Source organism: Centroberyx gerrardi, chromosome 13, assembly GCF_048128805.1.
Source record: "Centroberyx gerrardi isolate f3 chromosome 13, fCenGer3.hap1.cur.20231027, whole genome shotgun sequence".
In the NCBI taxonomy this organism is placed as follows: Eukaryota; Metazoa; Chordata; class Actinopteri; order Beryciformes; family Berycidae; genus Centroberyx; species Centroberyx gerrardi.
In genome coordinates this window covers 16444272-16469387 of record NC_136009.1, presented here as the reverse complement: position 1 = coordinate 16469387, position 25116 = coordinate 16444272, and the positions used below count along the sequence as shown (strand labels likewise).

The window sequence follows — 25116 nt, the reverse complement described above, 5'->3', positions numbered from 1 at the left end:
TTCTCTCTCTCTCTCTCTCTCTCTCTCTCTCTCTCTCTCATACAAACACACAGATGTATGGGCGGTACACCCAGGAGTTGGGTGTGTATGCCAAGGAGGAAGCGGCCCGCCTGCGTGATGGGGGAGTGCGGGATGGCGGGGGGCTGCGGAGGACCACCAGTGTTCGCAGCCGTGCTGCAGATCTGCTGGAGTATGAGAAAGACCCTTGTGCGAAGTGCCAAAGTAAGTGATAATCACCGAACTAACCAAACAAACTAAGTCCTAAATCTTCTTTCGAGTGTGCTACAGATCAAGCTTCGTCCAGAGATAAAGAGCACAGGTACTGTAGCTGCACAAACCTGCAGTGTTTTCAAGGCCGGACGAGAAGCAGACCAAAGAGGTGTTTAGTGCTCATAAACAAAAGAGGGTCTGGTGTGTGGGCAGCCTAAAGCAGCCTTGTGGAGCAGATTGCAGTGCTCCAGCAAGCGTGAAAGTTGTGTGAAAACATTGACTTCTTAAAGAACACCAGAGTGGCTACCTGACTCAAGGGAGCAGGAGGAGGATGTGAACACGATTAAATGTGACTGATCTGTGCAGTGACCTCCAGCCAACAGGACCGTCTCAATGTCAGACAAAGACAGCCCCCTCTGCTGGCTGCCAGTGGCCCACTGCGTGCATGTCTGCGTGCATGTCTGCGTGCGTGGCCTGTGTGTAGATGTTTGTTTGGTTGTGTGTGGGTGGGTGTGTGTGTGTGGGTGGGTGTGTGTTTGTGCAAGCAGAACTCTGATCTGAACTGTCACATTATTTTATGTCTAGTCTTTCCAGATCACTGCAGATAAGGGAGTGGCAGCAGAAGAGAGCTCCACTTAGACTGATGTACTCAACAGCAATGGAGAGACAGATTGTGGCTGTGTGTGTGTGTGTGTGTGTGTGTGTGTGTGTGTGTGTGTCTTATTTTTATTCTGCACTTAACCTTTATTTATCCAGGTTAGTCCTGCTGAGATCAAAGGAATCTTTTTACAAGGGAGACCCAGCCGAAACAGCAGCAACACATTCAGTTAAAAAAACAATATAAATATTTCATTAGTGAGTAATAGATAAGCTCAGAGAAAGTGAGGGAAAGAGAACGAGGGATAAAGAGAGAGAGTGAGAGTGTTTGCACACGTGCTCGCACACTCAAGTGAGCCAATGTGGCTGTTTTCCAAGATCTCTCTGTCTTTGTCTCTTTGCCCTTGTGACTAGTGATCTGATTAAAGCTTTATATTGCACCATAGGTGATAGCCACACTACATCAGACTAGCCTCACCCGCTCGCTGTAATGGAAGTCATTTAAAACAATCACTTTTAGATTATGAGACAAAGTGATTTGTGTGCTCAGTGTGTGTGTGTGCTGTATGTGTGTGCATGTGTGTATGTGCGTGCGATACAGTAGGTTTCTATATTTTTAGACAGATGCTTATATTCTGGATGGATTCAGCTGTATTCTTGTTATGTAACATGTTAAGGAGAGCCTGGTCACCAACACTCCCACTTACCAAAGCATCTTCAGATTGGCGGAAGTGGGAGTATCAGAGTGTGTGCGTGAGTGTGTGTGTGTGGGAACATCACCTCTGTGGGAGATGGACTACGAGTGTGTGCCTCAGTTCTGCTCAGTAACCGGAGCCACAGCTTTTGAACAATGCAGCCTACACATACAGCCAAAGGCTCCACTGCTGATCGTGACGGAGAGCTAAAAACATGGAATGGTGAAGCGAAGTGTCATTCCTCTTGCTCACCGCCGCTCTTCTGCAGTGGTGTTTATTGTGCAGAGTTGTATAGAGGACCGTAGCCTGATTCATCGCACTGCATGACTCATGGAGTGGATAATATCAGAATCTTTCTGGGAGTTTATAGCTGACATTTCTCAGACCTCTGTCTGCGAATCGCTCCAACATTGAGCACTGACTTACCACACACATAAAGTTATTTTTTGGTTGTTCACTCAGTGGTTGCGTGGTTTCAGTGCAAGTTTCACTCTATGTATATTAATAAAATCTCATCTTTTCCTATTTTTATTCATATTCTTATTTTAACAGTGTATGTTGTGTGTTAAGCATCGTTCCCGATTCCAGCTAGTTGGCATCAGGTGATGCGATGCAGGACTAGCAGAGGTGAAGAAAATGTCTGGCAATGGGTGTGATTTTTATTACGGGATCAGGAGAAGACATCTGTGAACGCCACTGAGCCTGCGGATGTGAGCGCTAGCCAAGATGCACACGGAAGCACTGGGCAAACGACTGCTTTATAGGTGCCAGGCAAGACGTGTGTGTGTGTGTGTGTGTGTGTGTGTGTGTAAGAGAGAGAGAGAGAGAGAGAGTGAAGAGAGAGGGAGAGGAAGAAAGACAGAAAGAGAAGCTGTTCATGGGAATGTGCAATACACAGAAATAATAATTATAGATGTAATAAAGATCATGTCAGCAAATATTGATGATGCACACATACACGTTGGTCTAAAAATAGCATTTATAGACCAACGTGTATGTTGTGTGAATATGAATGTGTTAATGCGTGTGTAGTCCATGTGCACGTTTATGGGAAACGTGCACGTGCAACTTGCCACACGGCAGGTGGCCTGGCTGCCCGGCAGCTTGCCCCGCCAGGCACACAGTTGTGCCCCACTGCCCCCTGGGAGACTCAGCATCCCCCTGTGACCTGAATCCTCTACTGTGGTGCCTGCTGCACAGTCTGACTGTCTGATCGCTGTCTCTCTGTCTCTCTCTCTCTCTCTCTGTCTCTCTGTCTCTCTCTCTCTCTCTTTCTCTCTCTCTTTCTTCCCCCCTCGCCCCCTGTCTCGCTGTCCGCCACGTTTCAGCTCCTCTCGTGGTTTCTCCTAAAATTTGATCATTTTCTCCACGATGAACGTCACCACATGGGTTCCAAGCGGGACACTTTCAAAATCAAGTTTGAGGTATCTCGACTGTAGCATTTTTATGAAATATGGATCCAGCAAATGTGTTAGTGGCACATTTTTAGCTTCTCAAGGGACAGACACATCTATGAACGCTCTGGATATTGAAGTGAATTCCAGGCTTTGGCAGTGTCCGCAGACAGGAGAGAAGAAATGAGTCCAGTGATGCTTCTTTTAGCTGACCTAGCTCAGAGTTATAGATTATAATGTAATGGTTGAATTTATAACCGTGACCTAGCTTTGTTTTGTCTTCGTATTCTCATATTGGAGGTAGATGGAGAAGAAGTGATGTGCTCTCTCTATCTCTCTCTCTCTCTCTCTCCCTCTCTCTCGCTCGCATATGCATACACACGCACACACACACACACACACACACACACACATACACACACACACAATATTCACCACCCCATAATGACCTCTTTTAGTTAATTACTGTTCTTCCACTGATCACTCCCACCTGGCAGATAGACTGTATCTGCATATTTTTTTTTATTCCCCATTCATCTACAGTTTCATGTGACACTGAATCATCACCTGTTTTCATACAGCATGTGAATACTCGTTTAATTTTCTTCTTCTAGCAGTATCCATCTCTTTGTTCATCCCTATAAATCTTCCATCCATCACCCGTTCTCGTTTCTGCTGCTGCCCATCGCCTCTTTTCTCTTCTTCCCTCTCTGTCACTCCTGGTTCTTTCAATTTTCGCCAACAGTTATCTCTGTCCGCCCCCATCCCACATTCAAGTTTCATCTTGGAGAGTGCTTGTTTTCTGTCATTTCCCTCATGCTTCTCTCTCCGTCTCTCTCTGCCCACAGTGTGTGCGTCTCGCTGCCAGAAGTTCCTGATCTCACGGGTGGGGGAGGACTGGATCTTCCTCATTCTGCTGGGGCTGCTCATGGCCCTGGTCAGCTGGGTCATGGACTACGCTATCGCCTTCTGCCAAGAAGGTAGGACAGAGCCAGAGAGGCGGAGGGAGAGAGAGGGGTATGGGAATATGTGGGAAATAATAGAGGCAACACAGAACATGTGAGAGAATTAAGCAGTAAGCCATGTGAGGCCGTGCTTCACAATGAACAGCTAAGAGCTGTTGTCAGGCATGGTGTGAAGCAGAATAATCAATAATAGAACAATTAAATGTTATTTTTCCACCAAGCTGTATAGTTCTTGAACAGTAGCTAAACAAAGTGGTTTCTCATTAATTTTTAAAGGGGCAATAAGTCAGATTTTTACTGCCCCATAGCACAAAATGACTATGGGGTTTATAGGGTTGTTGATCAATATCAATGACTCAACCATTACTAGATTTCTGGCTTTCAAAACTTGCTAAAGCTGTGTTTGCTCTAGTAGTGCATGGAATAAAATCTACTGAAATCGTTAGTCCTTATAAAAAAAAAGCAAATTCCTGTACATACAGATCACCTCTGCATATCGACGTTTCGGTCCTTTGACCGACTTTGTCAGGTCAATAAAATATGCAAAGGGGATCTGTGTGTGTGTTTACTTGTGTAGCAAAGACTTTCAAAGCTCACTTTCCAGCCCATAATCTCTGTTTTGAAAAAGAAAATGGCTTCACCCACACCTGAACCAATAAGAACAGAGGACTGGAACTGTACGTTTTATGTAGGGAATTGAATGTACAAAGATGTTTGTCTGGGAAACAGACTTTAATTGTGTGCTTCCATTATGTGTAGTAGTGTTTGTGCAGTTGTACATACATGGGTACAGGTGTTCGAGAGAGAGGGAGAGAGAGAGAGAGAGAGAGACAGAGAGAGAGTAAGAGACGGAGAGAAATACGAAGCGAGTGATAGCTTGGTAAGTATGAAGCGGTGAATGCTAAATGATGAATGACATGATGACTACCATCTTCTGCTAATAAAGTTGAAGGAAGATGGATGATGGAGGGAGGGACAGACAGAAATGAGGAGAGGAATCAGAGAATCTGTTCACGACTGATAAGCCTTGATAGATGGGGAACCAGGTTTTTTAAGTGGCATAACGGTAAATCTGAGCTTTCTGCCCTGATATAAAATACTGCGTTACACTAAGGCGTAGCTACTTATATAGTTGTGCGTGTGTATGTGTGTGTGTCTCTCTGTGTTTGTGTGTGTGTGTGTGTGTGTGTGTGTGTGCAGCACAGAAGTGGATGTACGGTGGACTGGACAGTAACATGCTTCTACAGTACATTGCCTGGGTCACCTACCCTGTAGTGCTCATCACATTCTCAGCAGGATTCACACAGATACTGGCTCCGCAGGCTGTGGGTAAGACACACACACACCACACACACACACACACACACACACACACACACACAGTCACTTAAACATCCCATGCATATTCATATGTATGCGTATTCCTAATTCATGCACACATTTCATTGTTTGAATAATGTAATTGTCTCTATAATGCACCATAAGGCCTGCAAGGACATGTACACCTCTTTTCTCTGTAGAGGTCACAGAGCTGTGGGCCTGAGTCGACATGAATCGTTGATCTTGGGAAAGCAACTCTGTAGGAAACCCATGAAATATATACGCCCGATGATATATGCATACAGAAAGCTATATGAATATCAATCAGCATTTTACAGCGTTTTCCGTCCTCCAGCCATTCCTCCCTCCCTGCTCTTCTTTCATTCTTCTCAACCCCCTCTCTTTAATTGCTTTCCTCCAGCCCGCCCTTCCTCTCCGCTTCATCATCCCACCTGTCATCTCTTTCTCCCTGCTTCCTAGGTTCAGGCATTCCTGAGATGAAGACTATTCTGAGAGGAGTGGTGCTGAAGGAGTACCTGACCTTTAAGACGTTTGTGGCCAAAGTCATTGGTCTGACCTGCGCTCTGGGCAGCGGGATGCCGCTGGGGAAGGAGGTACAACACCTTTCATTTTAGCCTCATCTATGACCCATCACAGCCCTGACTGTACAAATAAAACATGACTTATTGCCGACAATTGCTGAAGTTTCCTATTGGAGGGTAATAATCTTGCTTCTTCTGGTCTCATTAAAGTCCTGGCTGTGCAAATAAAACATGATATATCGCTAATAATACTTGCATTTTCCATTCAGAGGGTGATAAAGTTGTCTGAATCTGAATCTGAGCAGGGCTTCATTGTGGAAGTGTTTTGAATAATGTGCCCTCGTCTTGAATGGGGCGGGCTCCATTCAGTACTAAAATGTGCTTTCAACCATGTGGTCACGGGCTTGTCTGCTAACATCCTAATCTCTCCCCTCTCTCTCTCTCTCTCTCTCTTAGGGCCCGTTCGTCCATGTTGCCAGCCTGTGTGCCGCTCTCCTGAGCAAATTCATGGCTGCTCTTTTTGGTGGGACATACATGGTGAGGGACGTAACTGCGTGACACACACTTATACTGACACACAGGCACAGAGGAAAAGAGACACACACACACAGACAGAGGCACGCACACACACATACATAGACACACGTTTGTATTACTATACTTGTGAGGACCTTCGGTGAGTACATCCCTAACCTTAACCCTTGTCCACTACATGCCTAACATTCAGATACTTTTACACTGTTATATATCAACAAACATTCAATGCTTTCCAGGAGTTGTAATTCATTTTTTTAGTGTGCCCACTTTCCCTCAACCTGCCTTGTCTACTTCTACTTAAGTGATTTCCTACTTTTCCCCAAATGACTTTCAACAGCCCTCAGAGAACGTGCCTGAACATGTTGCATTCAGCTGTGGGTTACATGTCTAGGCGAAGAAAGCAATAGCGATAGTGTAGCAAGTGTTTTTGCAAACGAAAAAGTGAGTTGAGCTCCTTATTCCAAACACAACATGTCTTGCATTCTGGTCTACTGTCAGAGGAGAAATTGGTCTCTCTGCCTCTTCAGCGGTGGATTTCTCCCTGTAAGATTGTTGAACCTCGGTGTAAAATGGTGAGTCTAGAAAGAAGCACTAGCTCTTTGATTCTGAGGGACTGACACCAAAACCTGACGTTTACTATGGATGTTTTAGATAGCAGAAACAAATTCTGATATCAAACCCTGTTGTAGCTGCGCTGGAAATATCTTGTCTACATTTGGCCAGTTATCCTTCGGAATAAGAAAAATACACCATCAAACAACAAAATGGACCCAGAAATGTAAGGTACATCACCAATAACAGTGTTAAAGTGATTTAGGGTGTGTGGATTTTGCCTTTAACCCTTCCCCTAACCTAAAGCTAACCCTAATTTTAACCTTAACCCCAAGCCCTAACCCTAAAATAGCAAAACGTACTCACTTGGGAGAATTTTCCTCATCTTTCTATCCTTGCGAGGATATTTGGTCCTCACAAGTATAGAGAACACACACACACATTATAAATGTATTGTCACAAGTCTTTCAGGTTTATTTGACTTTCTGCCATTCCTTAGGACACACTCTCACCTCCACTCATGCGAGACAACCTGGGCTTCTGTCACACTGGACAGTTCGCTGTACTTCTGTCACTGGGAGAGCTCTCCTCCATGCACCAGCAGCATCAGCGACACCCAGTATGGAGGAAGATGGAGGAGAGCGATGTGCTGGAAGAAAGAGACACGTCAGCACTATTAGAGACACTCAAATAGTCCAGGGGGTCGACTGTGTGGACATTAAATATAATCAAACTGGAAAAATGTTCATTCAGTACACTCTGGAATCAAGACTTTGTTTGCCAAAGCCCATTCGCTGCATATTTGATTCTGTGTGGCTATGATAATGAATTGGATGTCTTCCAGGGAAAAAAAAGAAAAGAAAAAAAGTGACCTCTGTTTGGACGGTTAGCACTCACACATGTTTCTGTCTTTTTCACTTTTACTGCTAAAGGAAGAGCCCTTTGAGGGAAACAAGGTATGAATGCACGAGTCAGATAGCTTCTTTATTGCCAATTTCATCTACATGAATAATCCATGCTGTCCATTTCTGAGGCTGTGATAGATAGACGCCATTCCATTTGTCTGCGCTGCGTTTGATCCTGTTGTTCAGCGAACCATCGCACCGAGGCATCGATCTGTGTTGCCTTTTGGTTCCATACAAACATCTCATTCCATGATTTGAACGCTCAGTCCCGGTTTTCAATTATGGTGTCCCATATCCCACTGCTCATATATGTAATTTCATCGAATGTCAAAAGCACTGATACAGCAACAGCGATACAGTGAGCCATTGCATTTGTAAACAGATAGATTTTGGTTTTTGGTTTTTTATGTGAAATGTATTGTGAATTTTGTGTTCGCATATGTGGTGGGTTTGTGTGTGCGTGCGTATGTGTATATATCTGTTTGGCTTTGAGTGTGTGTGTGGGCTTGAATGTATGGATGTGTGTGTATGTGTGTGTTTGTGTCTACCTGTACCTGACTCTGCTCTGACAGAACGAGATGAGGAACACAGAGATGCTGTCGGCTGCGTGTGCAGTGGGTGTGGGCTGCTGCTTCGCCGCCCCCATCGGAGGTGAGTGCAGCTTCTGATTGATTTCATATGGTGGCTAATTGGATGAGGAGTATTGTTGTAATCTGTGTGTGCATGCACGTATGGGCGGGTTGTTTTCTGTGTGTGTGCGTGTGTGTGTGTGTGTGCGCTGCAGGGGTGCTGTTCAGTATTGAGGTCACTTCAACGTTTTTTGCGGTGAGGAACTACTGGAGGGGCTTCTTTGCTGCCACCTTCAGTGCCTTTATATTCAGAGTCCTGGCAGTCTGGAACCAGGAGGAAGGTAAGGACAAGAGAGGGAGAAAGTATTACTTGTATTATTTGTGTATAGATTTCCTTTTTCTACCTTTTTGATAACATTCTTCTGTGTGCGTGTGTGTATTTCTGTGCCTTTACCTCTACTTTTATGTTTGTGCACATCGGAGTTTGTATTTGTCTCTCTTTTGTTGTGGGTGTGTAGGTGGTGGTGGGGGGGTGGATTCATGTACAAAAATGTATTTGTGTACCAGGAGGTCACAGGAAACTATTTGAACGTCAGTTTAGTATACATTTCTGTAACTGACGTCCTTGCTGTGTAGCGTACACAGAGTGAGAACTATCTTTTTCTTCATCTCAGAGACCATCACAGCCCTCTTTAAGACTCGCTTCCGTCTGGACTTCCCGTTTGACCTTCAGGAGCTGCCAGCGTTTGCCATCCTGGGGTGAGTACGTCCCTCTGGATCGAGATGAGTCCCGACCCCCCCCCCCCCCCTCTTCCCCGCCACAGTCTGGCGTCTGAGTAGATCTGAGACGGCTCTCTCTCTCTCTCTCTCTTTCAGCCCCGCCCCTCTAGTCTCCTTTCACTTCCACATTCCAATTGAGTTCTCTGAAGGTTGATTTGTATTAGATGAATGGGGCATGAAATTAACTTTTTACTCTACTGATTACAACTGGAGGCTGAATCCAGAATATGACTTGCCAAATTTAATTTCTTTGACACCAAAGTACTTTTTAATAGGAGAAAATAAAACAAATTAACACGTTGGCTACCTGCCAAAGAGGCTTGTAAAACTGACCAACTTCCAGGCTCAGCCAAGACGCAGCTGTTTTTGTCTGGTAGTTGGCGTTAATTTCAATGTGATTGATTTATGGGTCACCCAGAGCATATCTTGGTAAGAGGTCAGCCAGAGTAGCACAGTACATGATGCTACTTCACTGTAGCTGGTTTTGCACTATCCCATATGCTCTTCTGTTTAACCATCAACAGACTAAACAGGTTTTGTGCTGCCTCTGTCCTCAGGATTGCTTGCGGCTTTGGTGGCGCTCTGTTTGTCTACCTGAACCGGCTGATTGTGGAGTGCATGAGGAAGCAGAAGACCATTAACAAGTTCTTGCTGAGGAAGTGAGTATCTGAACACCAATATTGTACAGTACTTAAACACATTTGTGCACATATATAGACCCTGTGAGCCTACTTCCACCTGCCATAAAAATCCCTATGCAAATGATTGCATTTAGAGTGCGTCTAGATAGGGCACCAAGCCACATTGTAGCGCTGTTAAAGTGTAAATAGACACAAGAAGGAAAGGAAATTAATTTTCCTAAAGCACCTATGTGGGTAGTTCAGAAAAATCTAAATCCTTTTTGTGTGACTTTAGACTAGTGTTTAAAATTGGCGTGGTGTTTCAAGATATATGTTTTTACAGCCTATGGTTATATCTGGAAATGGATTTACATGGCTAGAATAAATGGGGTCTCTTTCACGCATATCAAAAGGGTTCTGTACAATACATCCATCCTCACCACACAGAACACAAGCATGCACATACAGTGTGACAAACACACCCATTAATGACCCTACAGCCCCTCTCTTCCTGTCAGGCGCCTGGTGTATCCGGCACTCGTCACCCTGCTCGTCTCCACCCTCACATTCCCTCCGGGCTTTGGACAGTTCATGGCTGGACAGGTCAGAAAATACAACCTTTCACACTCTTTTGGCAGTTTGAAAGATTGATGATGATTTTAAATAATGAAGTGGGATTTGGTTCTAGGTGGTAAGGTCATCTTTACTCCTCTTGTTTGATAGAATAAATTGCTCAACAGTATAGCCATGTCATGTTTCCTGATATGGATTAATATGCAGACGGGTTTCTCTGCAATGTCACAGACAAAGTGAGTGCACAGACCTTGGGGGAGATTCAATTGCCAAAGTAGGAATACAATCACATTTTTTTCTTTTTGTTCTCTGTTTTTTCCACATACGGCAGCATTATGTGTGTTCCTTTATGTTCGTAATTTTGTTCCTAATTCTTGACCGTCCTGGGGTGACACACTCCAGGATTTCTGTATTTTCCTGCTCCAGTCCGCCTTGCACACACCACAACCCTCTTACAAATGCCCAATATGTACTAAATAGACCAGATTGGACTGTAAGTAAGTGATCAGTTAAGGGTGAGTCATTAACCGACCAGTTAGGTTGGCAGATTGGCCGCATTATCCATGAGTGTAATGAGAGTAAGAGCAGTGTGTTCTCTTTCCTTACTTTCTTCTAATCAAAACCCATTTTTTAAGTGTCATTATGTGATTTAATTACAACAATCAGCTCACTGCTAAACACAGGAAAGGATGAAATACTGATCACATTTTGTGTTTCCAAATATATGACCGCCATGCATGGCTGTTGGCTAATGTTATCTTTAGCTCTATCTTTGTAAGTATCTAAGCAACATGACAGTTAGACAAAACAGTCACAGCCAATAAGACAACAAAACAGATAGCTAGGGTAAGGCAGTAAGGTAATGTTGGCATTATAAGCTACTGATGGTACTGTATTGTAGTTGCTGTCAGCTAGCAATGCTAATATAAAGAGTTGTAAAACTTGCTAAATGTAACATTTCTTTGCAAAGATGAAGATAAAACGCAGTATCACAAAGATAGTAGCCTCAGGAATGAATAATAATAATAATTGAATGCACTTTATACTGCCATTGGAAAATTATAACAAATCACAGAACAAAGTCAAATGCAGTTTCAGCTTCTCATAAACAGTAACAGAGAGCACACACATTTTCTGCCCCAGGGTTTTTATGCACCTCCTTTTGTTTACAAACAAAAAAAACGGGTCTAACATCCAGCTAACTTTCCCTTGTCGACCCCTCAGCTGACGCAGCACGAGTCTCTGGTCGCTCTGTTTGACAACCGCACTTGGTGTCGTCAGGGCGTGGCTGAGGAGTTCGACTACATCAGCCACTCCCATGCCTGGAAACACCCCCAGGTCAACGTCTTCATCACGCTCATCCTCTTCATCATCATGAAGGTAGGTTGGGTTTGAACGTGCGGGTTTTGAATATGGTTTCATGTGATTTCAAGACAGTCACACACGCTCTTCTCTCCTCCTCACTGCTCTGTGTGTTTCTGTCTCTCTGTTTCTGTTTCCCTGTTTATCAGTTCTGGATGTCTGCTGTGGCGACCACCATGCCGGTTCCATGCGGGGCCTTCATGCCAGTTTTCCTTATTGGTGACTAAAATCTACTGTGGTCTGCGTCTGTTTATTAATTGGTTTCTACTCTCATGGTGTAAAAATAACTTTGGTAGCACTTTACATTACGGTACACAAATTACAGGGTAATTGCTGTGTAATTACATAGAAAATATCATGAAGTAACTGGTCATTTCCGCTAATAAGTAATCGTTTGTAATTATAATGTATAATTTCCTGGTTAAATGCTGGTAATTTCTGGTGATAATTAATTATTAGCATGATACTACATTAATGTAGTAAGTTGTGCAATCATTAGTGAATAATTACTATGTAATACTTTTTCCAATACCTATTATGAAAGTACTAGATAACACCATGGGAGCTTTACTGCCAAGCAAAGTCAGGCTTGATACCTCAATATTACAGTGATTTATTATGATGAAGTGCGACCATAACTGCTTGCTGTATCTCTATGTGTGATGAACAGGTGCAGCATTTGGCAGACTGGTTGGAGAGATCATGGCAGCCATGTTTCCTGATGGTATACATGCTGACGGCAGTGTGTATCCCATAGTTCCCGGTGGTTACGCTGTAGTTGGTGAGCACATGGTCTTCAATTGCTGTTATTTTTGCAATTTTGTTTTTTATACTATGTCTTAATTCATCATTATTCATCTACTTTATCCTGATACTCTATATATAGGCCACTTTGTGCTTTTCTCCTCTCTCTTGTGTGATTGAAATCACCGGCAGCGCAAAGCTAAAGCAATTTTTATCACTTCATGCTAGCTTATAGAATGTGACTGATGAAAATGGATTCCACTTAAATTGAACATTACGTTTTGGGGCCGAGGTGAAATATAAAATCGTTAAATGTAAAATCGCCGCGTCTGTGACTCATCGGTTAGTGCAACATGATGGCATAAAATGATACGAGCAGGAATGACATCCTGCAGAAAATTCAGTTTGGATTTGGTGCCTTATTGCATACCCTGCTATAATTAATACCACATGGTTAATAGGACTCACATTTTCCATCGCACATCGTTGAAAATCTGCCTTATTACATACATAAGCCTATTCTACATCTATGATTTTAAGGAGGCCAGACAGCCAAATTACTGTGTGTGTTTCTTCTTTTATTCATATCCTTCCTACACAGGTGCTGCAGCTCTGTCTGGAGCAGTCACCCACACTGTGTCCACAGCGGTTATAGTGTTCGAGCTGACTGGTCAGATCTCCCACATCCTGCCTGTGATGATAGCGGTGATCCTGGCTAACGCCGTGGCCCAGTCGCTCCAGCCCTCGCTGTACGACTCCATCATCAGAATCAAGAAACTTCCTTACCTGCCTGAATTGGGCATGGGGCATCACGAGTGAGTTTGTGTGCCTGTATGTACTATACGTGTCTGCCTGGTTGCCTTTCCCACCGGCCCACCTGCATGCGTACAATGCTAAGGTCCCCCTTCTTAGATATATTGCATTCCCCCCCTTTCTTTATAATCTCTGATCTACTTTGTTCCGTCTCTTTATCGACTGATTCCCTGTTCTCATGTATTTTCGTTTCCGCTTCCTTTTCATCTCCTTTCACCCTCTCTTGCCTGGTTTTATTACCTTCGCAATCCTTCCCTCCCTATTTCCACATCGCCTTCCCCTCCGCTCGTTCCCCCCATTCTCATCGCTGCCCGCTCGTTCCATCGCCTCCCCCCCACCTCTGATTCATCCCCTATCCACTTCTTTTCTAATCTCCTTCCTCGTCACCCCCCCTCCCCGCCCCCCAACCCCCACCCCTTATCCCATTATTGTCCCATGCACTCCCCTCCTCCATGTTTCAGGAAGTATAATATCCGTGTAGAGGACATCATGGTCAGGGATGTGCGCTACATCACTCTTACCTCCTCCTATCGGGACCTGCAGGAGGTACTGCTGACTGGTCAGCTCAAAACACTGGCGCTGGTCGAATCCACAGGTAAGTGCATGGCAAAGAACATCCTTCATAACAAGGCATTTAGTCTAGTATTCAAATCTCATTTTCCTTCAAAGAAGTGAAAGAATCAGCCAATGGGACATCATCTTCATACTAGAGGAGTGATCTGCCATTTTTCAAGATGCATTGGAAACAAGTTAAATTACTTCACCCTTTTAGCAGATTATTTTTCACTTATTGTAAAGAAAACAAGATTTTAAAGCTCTATACAACTCTAAATGTTGTGTTAAGATGGGCATTTTTTTTGCAGTGTATGCTATAATCCCACAATGCCCTCACTTATTCTGTGCATCTCTCCTTTTTTTCCACATTACCTTTCATCTCTCCAAGCTTTTGCTGCGAGCTTTTGCTACTGTGCCACCTCTGTGCTGCAACCCTTTAACCTTCATCTCATTCCCTTACAGTTTCTCGTCATTCTCTATTCTCTCTCTCTCTCTCCTCTCTTCATTACTCTCTTTCCTTCTTTGTCTTTTCAACCTTCCTCTCTGCCTTCCACTTCCTCTAGACTCCATGATCCTGCTGGGCTCCATAGAGCGATCCCAGCTCCAGTCTCTGCTCTCCCTCCAGCTGGGCCGCCAACGGAGGCTGGAGCATCTCCGGCAGCTGGCCCAGGACAACGGCACCCACGATCACCTGCCCAGCCTGGCCACCGACAGCACCCCCAGCTCGCCCTGCGCCCACACCCACGCCCACATCAACGCCACGACCAACGCCAACGCCCGCCAAGGGGTCCGCTTCCTGGTGAGCACCCAACAGGTGTGAGGCGTGCGGGGGCTCGAGGGTTGGGCTGGGGCGAAGTCTGGCTTGGGTTTGGGTTGGATCGTAGCGGTAGACTAAATCAATCAGGCACTGCATGTGTGAAGCATGTAGCAGTAGGTAATGGCACAGATGGATTTGGGACAGCAGTTATGGTAAGTGGTTATGTATTCTATACTATATTCTATTCTATATTCCTCTACATTTACATTAACACATGTCTTCTGTGTGTTTGTCGTCTGTGCCTTTACCTGTGCTGTCATGTGTTTGTGTATGTGCACGTGCTCGTATTTGTCTTTCTCTTTGTTTGTGTGTGCGCGTGTGTGTGTGTGTGTGCGTGTGCGTGTGTGTTCGCGCCTGTGTCTGGCTGCCGTTTGTTAATATATTCTCCATGTAGATTTCCACAGAGGAGTCTTCCTCCTTCAGCCCGGCCGTGTCCAATGTTCAGCTTCCTCTGAAATCTGCCTTGAAAACTGTGTCTGCCATCAGTGACACAGAGACACCTAACAGTATGTACTTTCATGCACCGCAAAAATACACACACACACACACGCACACAGCGGGATACAGAGAAGGGCCTAAGTGAAAAAGGTCAGAAGTCAAATCCGCAGGAAAGAAACCAATCATTCAGGCTGCGTTTGTGTTTTCCCTCTCAGGCTCTCAGACTCTCTCCTGTGCCGACCATGAGAAGGAGCTGCTGGAGGTGAGCTTAGGAGAGAGAAAGAAAGGAGAAAGAGAAGGAATGTATGTAATAAACGTATGTGTGTGGGTGCAAGCGTGCGTGTGTGCGTGTGACGTGTATGCGAGTGTGTGTGTGCTCTCTCTGAGTCCACGCATACGCTATCCACCTCCTCTGCCAACAGCCAGGATCCACCCACAGGCATCAGGGATCTTCTGTGTGATCATAACCTCATGCTGTGGCCTTGGCTTTCTGTTTAACCCTTTAACCGGCACACTGTGAAATGATTTTCGGAAAAAGAAAAAAGAAAATCTGATAAACATGGACCTTTACCTTTAAATCAGACTATAATGAAAAAATGAATCCGGTTAAACTTTATAAAATATGTATCTCAACTGTGCAGTTGAGTTGCCTGATTAGGTTTAGTGACAATTTATATGGGAATTCTTTACAGACAATTTCACCCATCTCATAAAACATTAAACTTTATACTGTATATAGTCTTGCATGGTTACCATGCTTATTATCTAACTGGTTATTATTATGGAAGATATTGCACTGCCTTGTGCTGGCTAAAATACAATATGGGCAAAGTTTTGAGTATTAAAATACATGTAAATCACTGAGTTTTGCTGATATGCTACTACTGAAAAGAGGTGGACACAATTCTTTAAATATATCAGTTCTATTAGAAGAAATTGAATATTTTAGTATCATAACTGTTTATAATATGTGGGATTTTTTGAGGCTGTCTTTGGCACAGCTCCACCTCCAGGCAGAAATTCAGTACAACACAAGTCAAATATCTCCTAAGGCCGAAGTGACCCAAACTGTGCAGATGAGCTGCTCTATAAAGGGTTAAAACTTTTGTGACTCATTGTCCCTCTCTCTCTAAGAAGCACGTATCTACCATCCAATGTTGCATCAACATTGGGTTTCCCGTACAGCTTCTTGTACCCTCACCTTCATCTCTGGCATAGTAATTATACCCTTTCAGCAACATTGTGCTAATGCCACAAGGACTTCTCCCCCAAACTGCAGAAGTCAAACTGGGATTCAATGTTGCAGTGACACCATGTAAGGGGCAAACTGTGCAGTATCTCTAACGCTGTGCTAATGTTGTGCTATGTTGATCCCTTCTCTCCCTGGCTGGAAGAGCTCGGCTGGGCCGGCTCCTCCTGAAAAAAGAAAGCCCAAGCCCAAACGAGTGAGGATCTCCATGGCGGTAAGATTGTCTGCCGCCTAGAGACTGTTGCTTAGTAACCGTTGCCTTGCGACAGGCGAGTAGTGAGTGCTGGACCAAAATCTTTGTGGTGCACTAGCTACCAACCCAAGCTTTACTGTGGCTTTACAGAGAGAGCGAGAGTGAGAGAGAGAGAGAGCGAGTGAGAGAGAGAGAGAGAAAGAGGTGGGTAAATTGTAAAGTAGGAGATAATTGTCTTTTCAACTTCTATGAGTGTTGAAACAAATGGTCCATCAACATTTTAAATAGTAACAACTTGGTCAGTGTGTGCTTTGTGGGTGTTTTCTGAATATTTGTTATGTATCATTCATTTTATGGTGTTTGATTCTTAAAGCTACTAACCTTATGGAATACGTTATATTTTTGTATGTTTTGTGGTGTACTATTATTAGTGTTGCAAACATGTAATGATGTTATCAACATAACTTTGTGGGTACTTTGTAGACTGTTTGTCCAGTAACAAAAGTAATGGTGGGGAAGTTTTGCCTTAAACTTTCCTTAGAATCTAAGGGGGGTTTATATGCATAAGCCTGTTTTTTTCTTTCCTCAGCTGCACATAATTTAGTGTTTTACTGTTTTATATTTGTCTTGCCTTCTCTGCTTGTCCCTATTATGCATACAAATACTAATACTAATATATCTGTACCCCTCAGATTGCTCCCAGTGTAATGTGTATGTGGCAGTATATGGTTTACATAGTGGTGTGAAGGTGTACGGTCAGATGTCTTTCTGTGTGTATGGGCAACATGTGTATGTAACTCAGTTTCTTCTTGTTTTCAGGACTCTCCCGAAGTGGAAGACGACATGACCACAACAGAGGTGAGAGCTACACTGACAAAAATATAACAGATGGAGGCTTACAATCCAAAGGTTAGAAGTTTCAAAGTCTTGTGACCGTTGGCTGCGATTTCTGACGACCATCTCATCCCAGATAGCAGAGTGGGAGGAGCAGCAGCTGGACGAGCCGGTGGACTTCAAGAACTGCAAGATTGACCCCGCCCCCTTCCAGCTGGTAGAGAGGACGTCCCTGCATAAGGTACGGTATCAGAACAAAAAGCCTGAACCATAAAATAACCCTAATCCACTGACATGACCGTGTCTCTGAGGTCCTGCACCTTAATATGTAGAACGAGGCACTGACACTGCAGGGGTTCGGGGGTCGATGCACCCATGCTGAAGGTGTATCTGGCCTTCTGAGTCGGGGTAACCTTCTCGAATTTCATGACACCTGTTTTTAAGGTCCTTCATGGCCTAGCACCTCCTCCACTGAGGTCATTTATCTTACAAAAATCTGAAATATCACTAGGGCAGCAGAGGGCAGAGAAGAGAAGCATTTTTAGTCAGTCAGCATTCTCACTGTTGGAATACACTTCCACTGGAGATACACAGTAGCAATACCTATCAATATCAATATCTTCTTTAGCCAACTTGCCATGTTGTGACTGTGGCCTGGTTGTTGGTCACTGTCTACTTAAATGTGCTTGGCTGTCCAGTCTGTCTTTGTCTTTGTGGTTTGTATTGGATGTTGAGTTTTAATCATGTTGCTTATATTGGATTGTGCCTATAGTGTGTCTATACACTAGTTATTTGTATGTTTGTATGTTCCATGGTTTTTTAACATTCATGTCCAGGGACTGAAATGAAATGGATGAAAATTAGTCAGTAAGCTAACTCTGGCACATAAACAGAAATGTTGATTGATGTGCACTGTCCCTGGCATATTTCTTAAGTGTATTTTTAGCACACTGACTAACCCTAAACCTAAATGTAAACCAACCCACTCATTCTGTCTTCATAGGACTCCATGTCTGTGTCCATGCAGGGAGAATATCTCAGGCTGTCTGACCCGTCTCTCTCTCTCTCTCTCTCTCTCTCTCTCTCTCTCTCTCTCTCTCTCTCTCTCTCTCTCTCTCTCTTTCTCTCTCTCTCTCTCTCTCTCTCTCTCCTCCCCCACAGACTCACACCATCTTCTCTCTGCTGGGTCTGGACCATGCCTATGTGACCAGCACCGGACGCCTTGTAGGAGTGGTTTCTCTCAAAGAGGTGTGTGTGTATGTGTGTGTGTGTGTGTGTGTGTGTCTTGGAATTGTTAGCACTTATTAATCTCAAACCTTATTTAGGGTTATCATTTATACTCACTCTTTCTTTCTCTTCCCATACACTTTCTCTTCCTTTTCATGTCTTTCTCCCGGCTCCTGGCCTTTCTCTCCAGCTGCGTAAGGCCATAGAGGGCTCAGTGACAGTGACAGGGGTGAAAGTGCGCCCCCCGTTGGCCAGTTTCCGAGACAGTGGGAACAGCACAAGCGTATCCGAGGTAACAGAACTCCATAAGCTGTGGATTCGCCACAGGGGGCTCTCATTGCCACGGGAACCCACCCCTCCCGACGTGGAGGACCAAGCAGATCTCCCGTATGAAGAGATCCCGGTCGACTTCTCGGACCAATCAAATTTGCAGTTTGAAACCAGCCCGGGCGACATCACCAATGAATCGTCGGAGTTGGTGCTCCAGGAAAGCCCCTCCTTCACGGAGGACCAATCGGAGTTTACATTTGAATGCAGCCCCTCCCACACTGACGAATCAGAGCTGGCCTGTGACTATGACCCCTCCCACCACACTCCTGAGCCGGACCAATCAGAGCCACTGAAAGAACAGGGAAGTCCGTCCCTGAACAAGGACCAATCAGAACTTGAGTGTGAGGGAAGCCCCACCCACAATGAGGATCAATCAGAATGATCAGAGGGGTTGACGGACAGTCAAGTGTTCATCGCCTCATGATTGTTGAAGTTTCTTACATTTGTAGAGGTCACTCTCACCTCCAACTCCAGCCTAGATATCTATGTCTGTAATATTGTTGCAGTTTATGGGACCGAGCTTGAGTGAGTGAGTGAGTGAGTGAGTAGATGTGACAAGTTGGTATTGTTTCAAACTGTTAAAATGCCTGTTTAAGTGTGTGTGTGTGTGTGTGTGAGCGTGTGTGTGTGTGTTTGTGAGACTTGTGGCACTTTGCCCATCGTGCTCAAATCTGGTCCAGACTCTTAAACGTAATTTGATTCTCCATGCCAAACTAATGTCCTGTAAACACGACTCTAAACAACACAGGGAGAGAAAGGAGACACATTGAAGGCAGGAAAGAAATGAGGGGAAAATAATAGAAAGAGCAAATAATGAAGAAGACTGTGCAGCAGGGTTCGGGTCATTCATGAATTGAATTGAGAATGCATGGTAAATTCCAATTCAATTCCTAGAGTTGGAATTGGAATGTCACCCAGCTCTAAGTAAACAGAATTGAAATTGAATTGGAATGACAGCAAACAGAATTAAATTCAATGAAATTCCACTTCTAAGAGAGGCTGTCTTGACTTCCTAAATATTATAAATCAAACATTATTAATCAAATAAAAGACAGTTAAACAAATCAAATACATTCAGTCATAATGTATGTATTACGATTACATGTTATCCATCAAATACCACCTGACGGGTACCTTTAATTTTATGATATTCAGTATAATTGATAATATATAACAGTAGGCTACGTGTAATCTCAGATATGTGGTAAAAAACAAATTTCAATTTTTGAATTGCAATTCAATTCCAGTTTCCTGTAGGTTTTTTTCAAATTCCAATTCCAATTCCTCAGTTGAATTGGTATTGATGAGTTCATTCATGAATTGTCCCCCAACTCTGGTGCGCAGGAGCGAAGGAATGGAAAAATGTTCTGCTGAGCACATAAAGGTATCATATGAAACAACTACCTATCCACACCCAGGACCAAGGCAGCTTACAGAGGTGCACCTGGTGGCCAAGCTTAGTGGTACTACAGGGCTCAGAATATTGGCGAAGCACATTGTAATTACCATTAGTATAACCTACTGCACATGTAGCCTTGTTTGGCTTTATAGGGGCTGATTTGATAAGGGCAATATAGGTTGTCAGTCTCTTTATACTTTATAATTCACACAAACGGCATCATTCAAATGTATGAATTGCCTCCACATCTTCTGCTATGTGAATTTACTGTGTTTGACTTATTTCTAGCATGATGAAGGAATAACAGTTGAGCTCAGAGTGGAAGAAGATACATTACTGGCTATTGTACAGAACACACAAACGCACACCCACCCACCCACACACACACACACACACACACACACACAAAAACACTCATACACTCCTATATATGCACACACACGTATGTGGCCTGTAGATATTTACACCATGAAAATGAATATTTTCATGTAATGTTACACATATCCTCCTATATATGACACAGAGTACATTTAATCCAGCCTGGCCTCGAATGCAATGTTTAGAAATATAACTATGAAGCACAGTGATACCCACGTACCCAAGTCCAAAACCTGTTGTAGAGCAAAGTGTGTGTGAGTGCTCGTTACAACCTCAATATGACCCGAGTCAAATTTCAAATGGATGTAAATTTTGTCGAAGCAAGTATTTTAGCTCCATGCAACAATTTTGAGCCATATTTAAATTTTATGTGACATCACCACAACATCCCAACTTTGGCTCACTTTTGTCTTTGTAAACATTTGTGCAATAATTTATTGCTGTCTTACTTTTGTATGCATATAGAATGTGAATTAGTGCTCGCCATATAAGATAATGTACAAGGAGTTTAATGTAGAGAGTGTATAAGCTAACTTGCAGCGCATCTAGTTAAGCAATAAGTCTGTAGTATCTCCCTTTATATGGCCCTGGCCTGTATATGCTTTGTATATATGAAAATACATGGATGAAATCTACGTACATGCTATGTACATAGGAGAATTATGCATTTGAAATCAACAGCCATTGTTATTTTTCAGAGAACATGAAATTGTTTTTGTACATCAGTGAAGGATTAAATTTAAAAAAAAAACTTTGACACATAAGCTGAAACTTTGTTTTTCTTTAAGTCTGGTTTGTGTATTTAGTGTGTGTGGATGCAGGAAAAGACAAAGAATCTTATTTCAAAAGTCATATTTATATATATGCAGGACATTCAGACATTCAGTATCAAACATAGTCCACCCCACTTAACACAGCATGACCCAGAAAAACTACACTACAAAATGTCCATAGAAAACCAATGCAATAGCAGCACACGACTCTTCACAAAAATGTACAAAACTTAGTTTGAACAACAGCTTTACATTCTGGTTCCACTCTCCAACATTATACTGTTCACAGCGGCAATAAACGGTCGAGAGCGAGGCGGGGCAGGAAACAGTACATGAGCGGCTGAGAGGATGAGAGGAAGAAGGCAGAGAGTCGAGACGTGGTGATCGGAGGAGGCAAAACACAGAAGGTAGAACAGGAGACTCACTCAAGCAGAATCACTTATGTTATATTAAGAATCAACAGGGGCTCCGAGGGACACCTATAAAGAGGGACAACACATCACATCAAATGCTCTTTCTCCTCCTTCTTCCTCTCTATTTCTATTTCATCCCTCTCTTCTTCCTCATCGAACGACGCCACTCCGGAGGAAGCCCGGTCGGAGAAGAAGCCTCTGCAATGCCACATCCGCACCTCGTGGAACACGCTGCCTTCCTCCTCCTCCTCGTCCTCCTCCTCCTCTTCTCCGGGAGACTCGGAGTGGGAGGTGGAGTAGCAGGAGTCGAACCGGCTGCTCCTGGCCCGGGGCCTCCACTCCGGCTTGTGGTGGATGTAGACTTCGCCGCGATGCTCCTGCAAAGGAGCCGGCTGCTCTTTTTCACGACCGACCGGCCCCTCCTCCTCCTCCAGGAACAGACTCGTGTGATCGCTGTGTAAAGTAGGTGAATTGGTCTGGGATGAATGTGGGTCAATGAGAGATGCAGACCTACCACAGAGCAGGCTGCTGCTGCTACTGGAGCCCACGGGACTCTCAGAGGGTGGGGCCTCGCCGCCGTCGATCTCGGCCTGGCATGGCACTCCGGAAATGGGATTGGACGTTGCGGTGTCTGAGGGAGGAGCAAAGAGTCAGAACACCTGGAGATGGATGGGATGGTCGGAGAGAGATGGGAGGACGGGGGGGGAGAGGGCGAGAGAGGGGGAGCGTTTATCAATGACGATGTAGAAATGACAACGATGAATGGAATGAGATGAAAAGGAAGAAGCGACGGCATCTGTGGATACCTGAGTTCTGTCCAGAGAATGTGTGAGTCTGTCCAGCGGAGTGGGAGTCCTCATCGTTGGAGTCTTCCTCCTCTTCCTCATCATCATCGATAGACGCCCAGGCGCGCAACTTGGCCTCGGCAATGGCAAACTGCTCAGCTACTCCTAGCAGGGAACGCACGTGCACAAAATTAATGAATATCACACACACTGTGCCCCCCCCCACCCCCTCCGCTTTCTTGATCAAAACCGTGTTGATGTCACAGGTGCCAGAAAGGATGAGTCACAACAAAACAACAGGAGCGGTTGTACCATCAGTGGGCAATGAAGTGTTTTGGGAGAGTTTCTAATAGGCCACCATCTGCTGCCAAGACATGCCATCACCCAGGACACAGCAGGGTGGGCGGAGCTAATAGCTGATTTGTGACATACAGGGGTTAGCGATTAGACGCGTGACAGAAGGTGGGAGCCAGGAGAGGATGTTGTAGCTAAACAAAGCTAAGCGAGAGGACGCACACGCCCACAAGACACACACACACACAAACAGGTGACACACAGACACAAACCACCAACCACACTGTGTTTGTGTCTCTTCCAGCTTGCACAGTATATTCACCTGTAACAACTGCTAATGCTTTAACAGTGTAAACAGTGGCTGACAGACAGTGAAGGTCACAGAGACAAATACCTGCAGCAAAGCGGGCCTCCTTCTCTCCCTCAGTCAGATGGCAGTAGGAGTTGAAGTGGGAGTGGGCGGCCGGAGGCGGGTCCGTGGTTTTGGGCCAACCCTTCCACTCTATGAGGTGGGCGACCCGGCCCTGAGCCAGGGAGGTGGGCTTCGTTACATGGTCCCTCACTGCCTGAGAGATACCTGGACATAGAGAGGTGGCGGTCAGAGTCTATGGGACTGAGCGTGAGAGACAGTGAGAGAGAGAGAGAGAGAGAGAGAGACAGAGACAGAGAGAGGAACAGCGCACTGAAATTCCAGACATTTACTTTCATAGTGGAAAATTAAGAAAAAGAGAGTGCATTACCATTTAAGGAGGATCTGGCAAGCGCCGCAAACTCATGGATGCTGACGGCTTTCCTCGAGTCTGCTGGAGATTTTCCTGACTTTGGAATCATTTCACTCTCCTCAAATTTCACCTGGAAGAAGGATTGTAATTTCAGCAAAATCACTCATTTCCACAGAGGCACGAAGCAGCGAATCAGCTCTGTTGATGTCCGTGGAGTCCGGCACTGTTCAGCTCTTTCAGTACTTGCATATAAATGTTTACTCTACCAATATTTACTGTGTCCAATTTTCCTCAAAGATATTCTAATAGCATCCAAATGAAAGCATAAATTCAAATAAGACTGCCTTGCCAACAGCAACACACACAAACATACTGGCACAGTGCTGTTTCCTGCATACCTGCAACAATTCAAAATAATGGCACTATATCCCAGTAGAGCTGTTCATTGTTTCTACAGGACTTTATCCTACCTCTTCTTCTTGCTGTCTCTCCTTTCTTTCCCTACTCCTGGATGTCAGCCGCATCTTGGATGATGAATGGAGAGGTGATATCACTACGCAGGAAACCAACACGACTAAACAACACAGCTTGGGTTTACTGGTTTAAACCACCGGACAGACAAGCAAACAGCTATGCCCTAAATTTACTGCACAGATGCTAAAGCCATGGTAAGCCGGTGAAACCGGTTAGAATGGTCAGGGTCGGGAGGGGTGAGGGCACTGGTGACAGTCTCCACGCGACCAGGCAAACATATGGCGTGAGGCCAGCGCTGGTAAACAGCTCCAGGCCTGCCCACCCCAGTGCTGCTGATCCCTATTAAAAGTGATAGCGCTACCTAACTAACCCCATGTCCAAAAACCAAAAACATATGTCTACACCTAATAGGTCTGGTGGGTCAGCTAAATCTGTGAATATCAGTAAATATGGAGCAAAGAGAGGTCTAAAATGGCTCTCATTTTCTTTTAGAAAGTGTAAATCACTCTCTCATCAAGCATGACACCTGCAGCCTGACCTCAGCTCTGATGCACGTGCCTGACTTGACATCACCTCGCTAATACCAGACATCCTCAAGCAGATTGGCTCCCAAAGCAGATAAGAAAGGGAAGGCTCCTGACTGTGGATATAAGCCTGTGATGAAGTCAACAGTTATGTGTGTCAATGACAAGTAGGAAGGGACTAGGGAGAGGGTGACATTAAGGGGCATAGACACCCACAGCCCATGTGACATTAATCAACACTAGCCCAGCACTAAATCACCTACAAACACACCTTTAAGCAGCACAGACTCATCCTCAGCCTTGATTAACACAAACACATGCAGCTCCTGCATGAGGCTCTATCAGTTTTTCAGCACCGTGGACAGCTCCTCTTTAATCATAACGCCTGCAGTATGGCTGGTGTTTAGACCAGAGGCACACTCACGTGGTATGTGTGCCATTTTGACACAAACATGCTCATTACTAACACAACAACAAACTGCAAACATTGTGCATGAATAAAGGGATCAGTAGCCTACTCTAAAACCCTCAAA

The 25116-nt window shown here is 44.5% G+C and overlaps 2 protein-coding genes across 2 annotated transcripts; one reads left to right on the top strand and one right to left on the bottom strand.

The window, feature by feature from the left end:
* The first annotated feature begins 53 nt into the window (after positions 1-53).
* clcn2a (chloride channel, voltage-sensitive 2a) lies at positions 54-21342 on the top strand. Its single transcript, XM_078287775.1, has 22 exons — positions 54-222; positions 3745-3876; positions 5062-5190; positions 5662-5795; positions 6180-6260; positions 8290-8368; positions 8502-8627; positions 8961-9045; positions 9624-9725; positions 10205-10289; positions 11484-11639; positions 11771-11840; positions 12292-12402; positions 12967-13180; positions 13640-13773; positions 14297-14547; positions 14945-15056; positions 15204-15250; positions 17250-17288; positions 17401-17505; positions 18426-18512; positions 18682-21342. The coding sequence occupies exons 1-22, from the start codon at positions 54-56 to the stop codon at positions 19201-19203; spliced, it is 2970 nt and encodes a 989-aa protein (XP_078143901.1). The 3' UTR covers positions 19204-21342.
* Positions 21343-21870: 528 nt separating this feature from the next.
* Positions 21871-24109, bottom strand: fam131aa (family with sequence similarity 131 member Aa). Its single transcript, XM_071925058.2, has 5 exons — positions 24056-24109; positions 23604-23715; positions 23258-23440; positions 22591-22734; positions 21871-22415 (listed from the first exon to the last, which is right to left on the bottom strand). The coding sequence occupies exons 1-5, from the start codon at positions 24107-24109 to the stop codon at positions 21871-21873; spliced, it is 1038 nt and encodes a 345-aa protein (XP_071781159.2).
* Between the last annotated feature and the right edge of the window lie 1007 nt (positions 24110-25116).

Excerpts from the sequence above, each read along its gene's own strand:
- clcn2a (XM_078287775.1), top strand. The coding sequence starts at position 54 with ATGTATGGGCGGTACACCCAGGAGTTGGGTGTGTATGCCAAGGAGGAA. Across the intron at positions 8,628-8,960 it reads AGTCTGGAACCAGGAGGAAG|AGACCATCACAGCCCTCTTT; the intron begins GTAAGGACAAGA and ends TCTTCATCTCAG. Across the intron at positions 12,403-12,966 it reads CGGTGGTTACGCTGTAGTTG|GTGCTGCAGCTCTGTCTGGA; the intron begins GTGAGCACATGG and ends CTTCCTACACAG.
- fam131aa (XM_071925058.2), bottom strand. The coding sequence starts at position 24,109 with ATGCGGCTGACATCCAGGAGTAGGGAAAGAAAGGAGAGACAGCAAGAA. Across the intron at positions 23,441-23,603 it reads TGCCAGATCCTCCTTAAATG|GTATCTCTCAGGCAGTGAGG; the intron begins GTAATGCACTCT and ends CTCTATGTCCAG. Across the intron at positions 22,416-22,590 it reads ATTCTCTGGACAGAACTCAG|ACACCGCAACGTCCAATCCC; the intron begins GTATCCACAGAT and ends CTCCTCCCTCAG.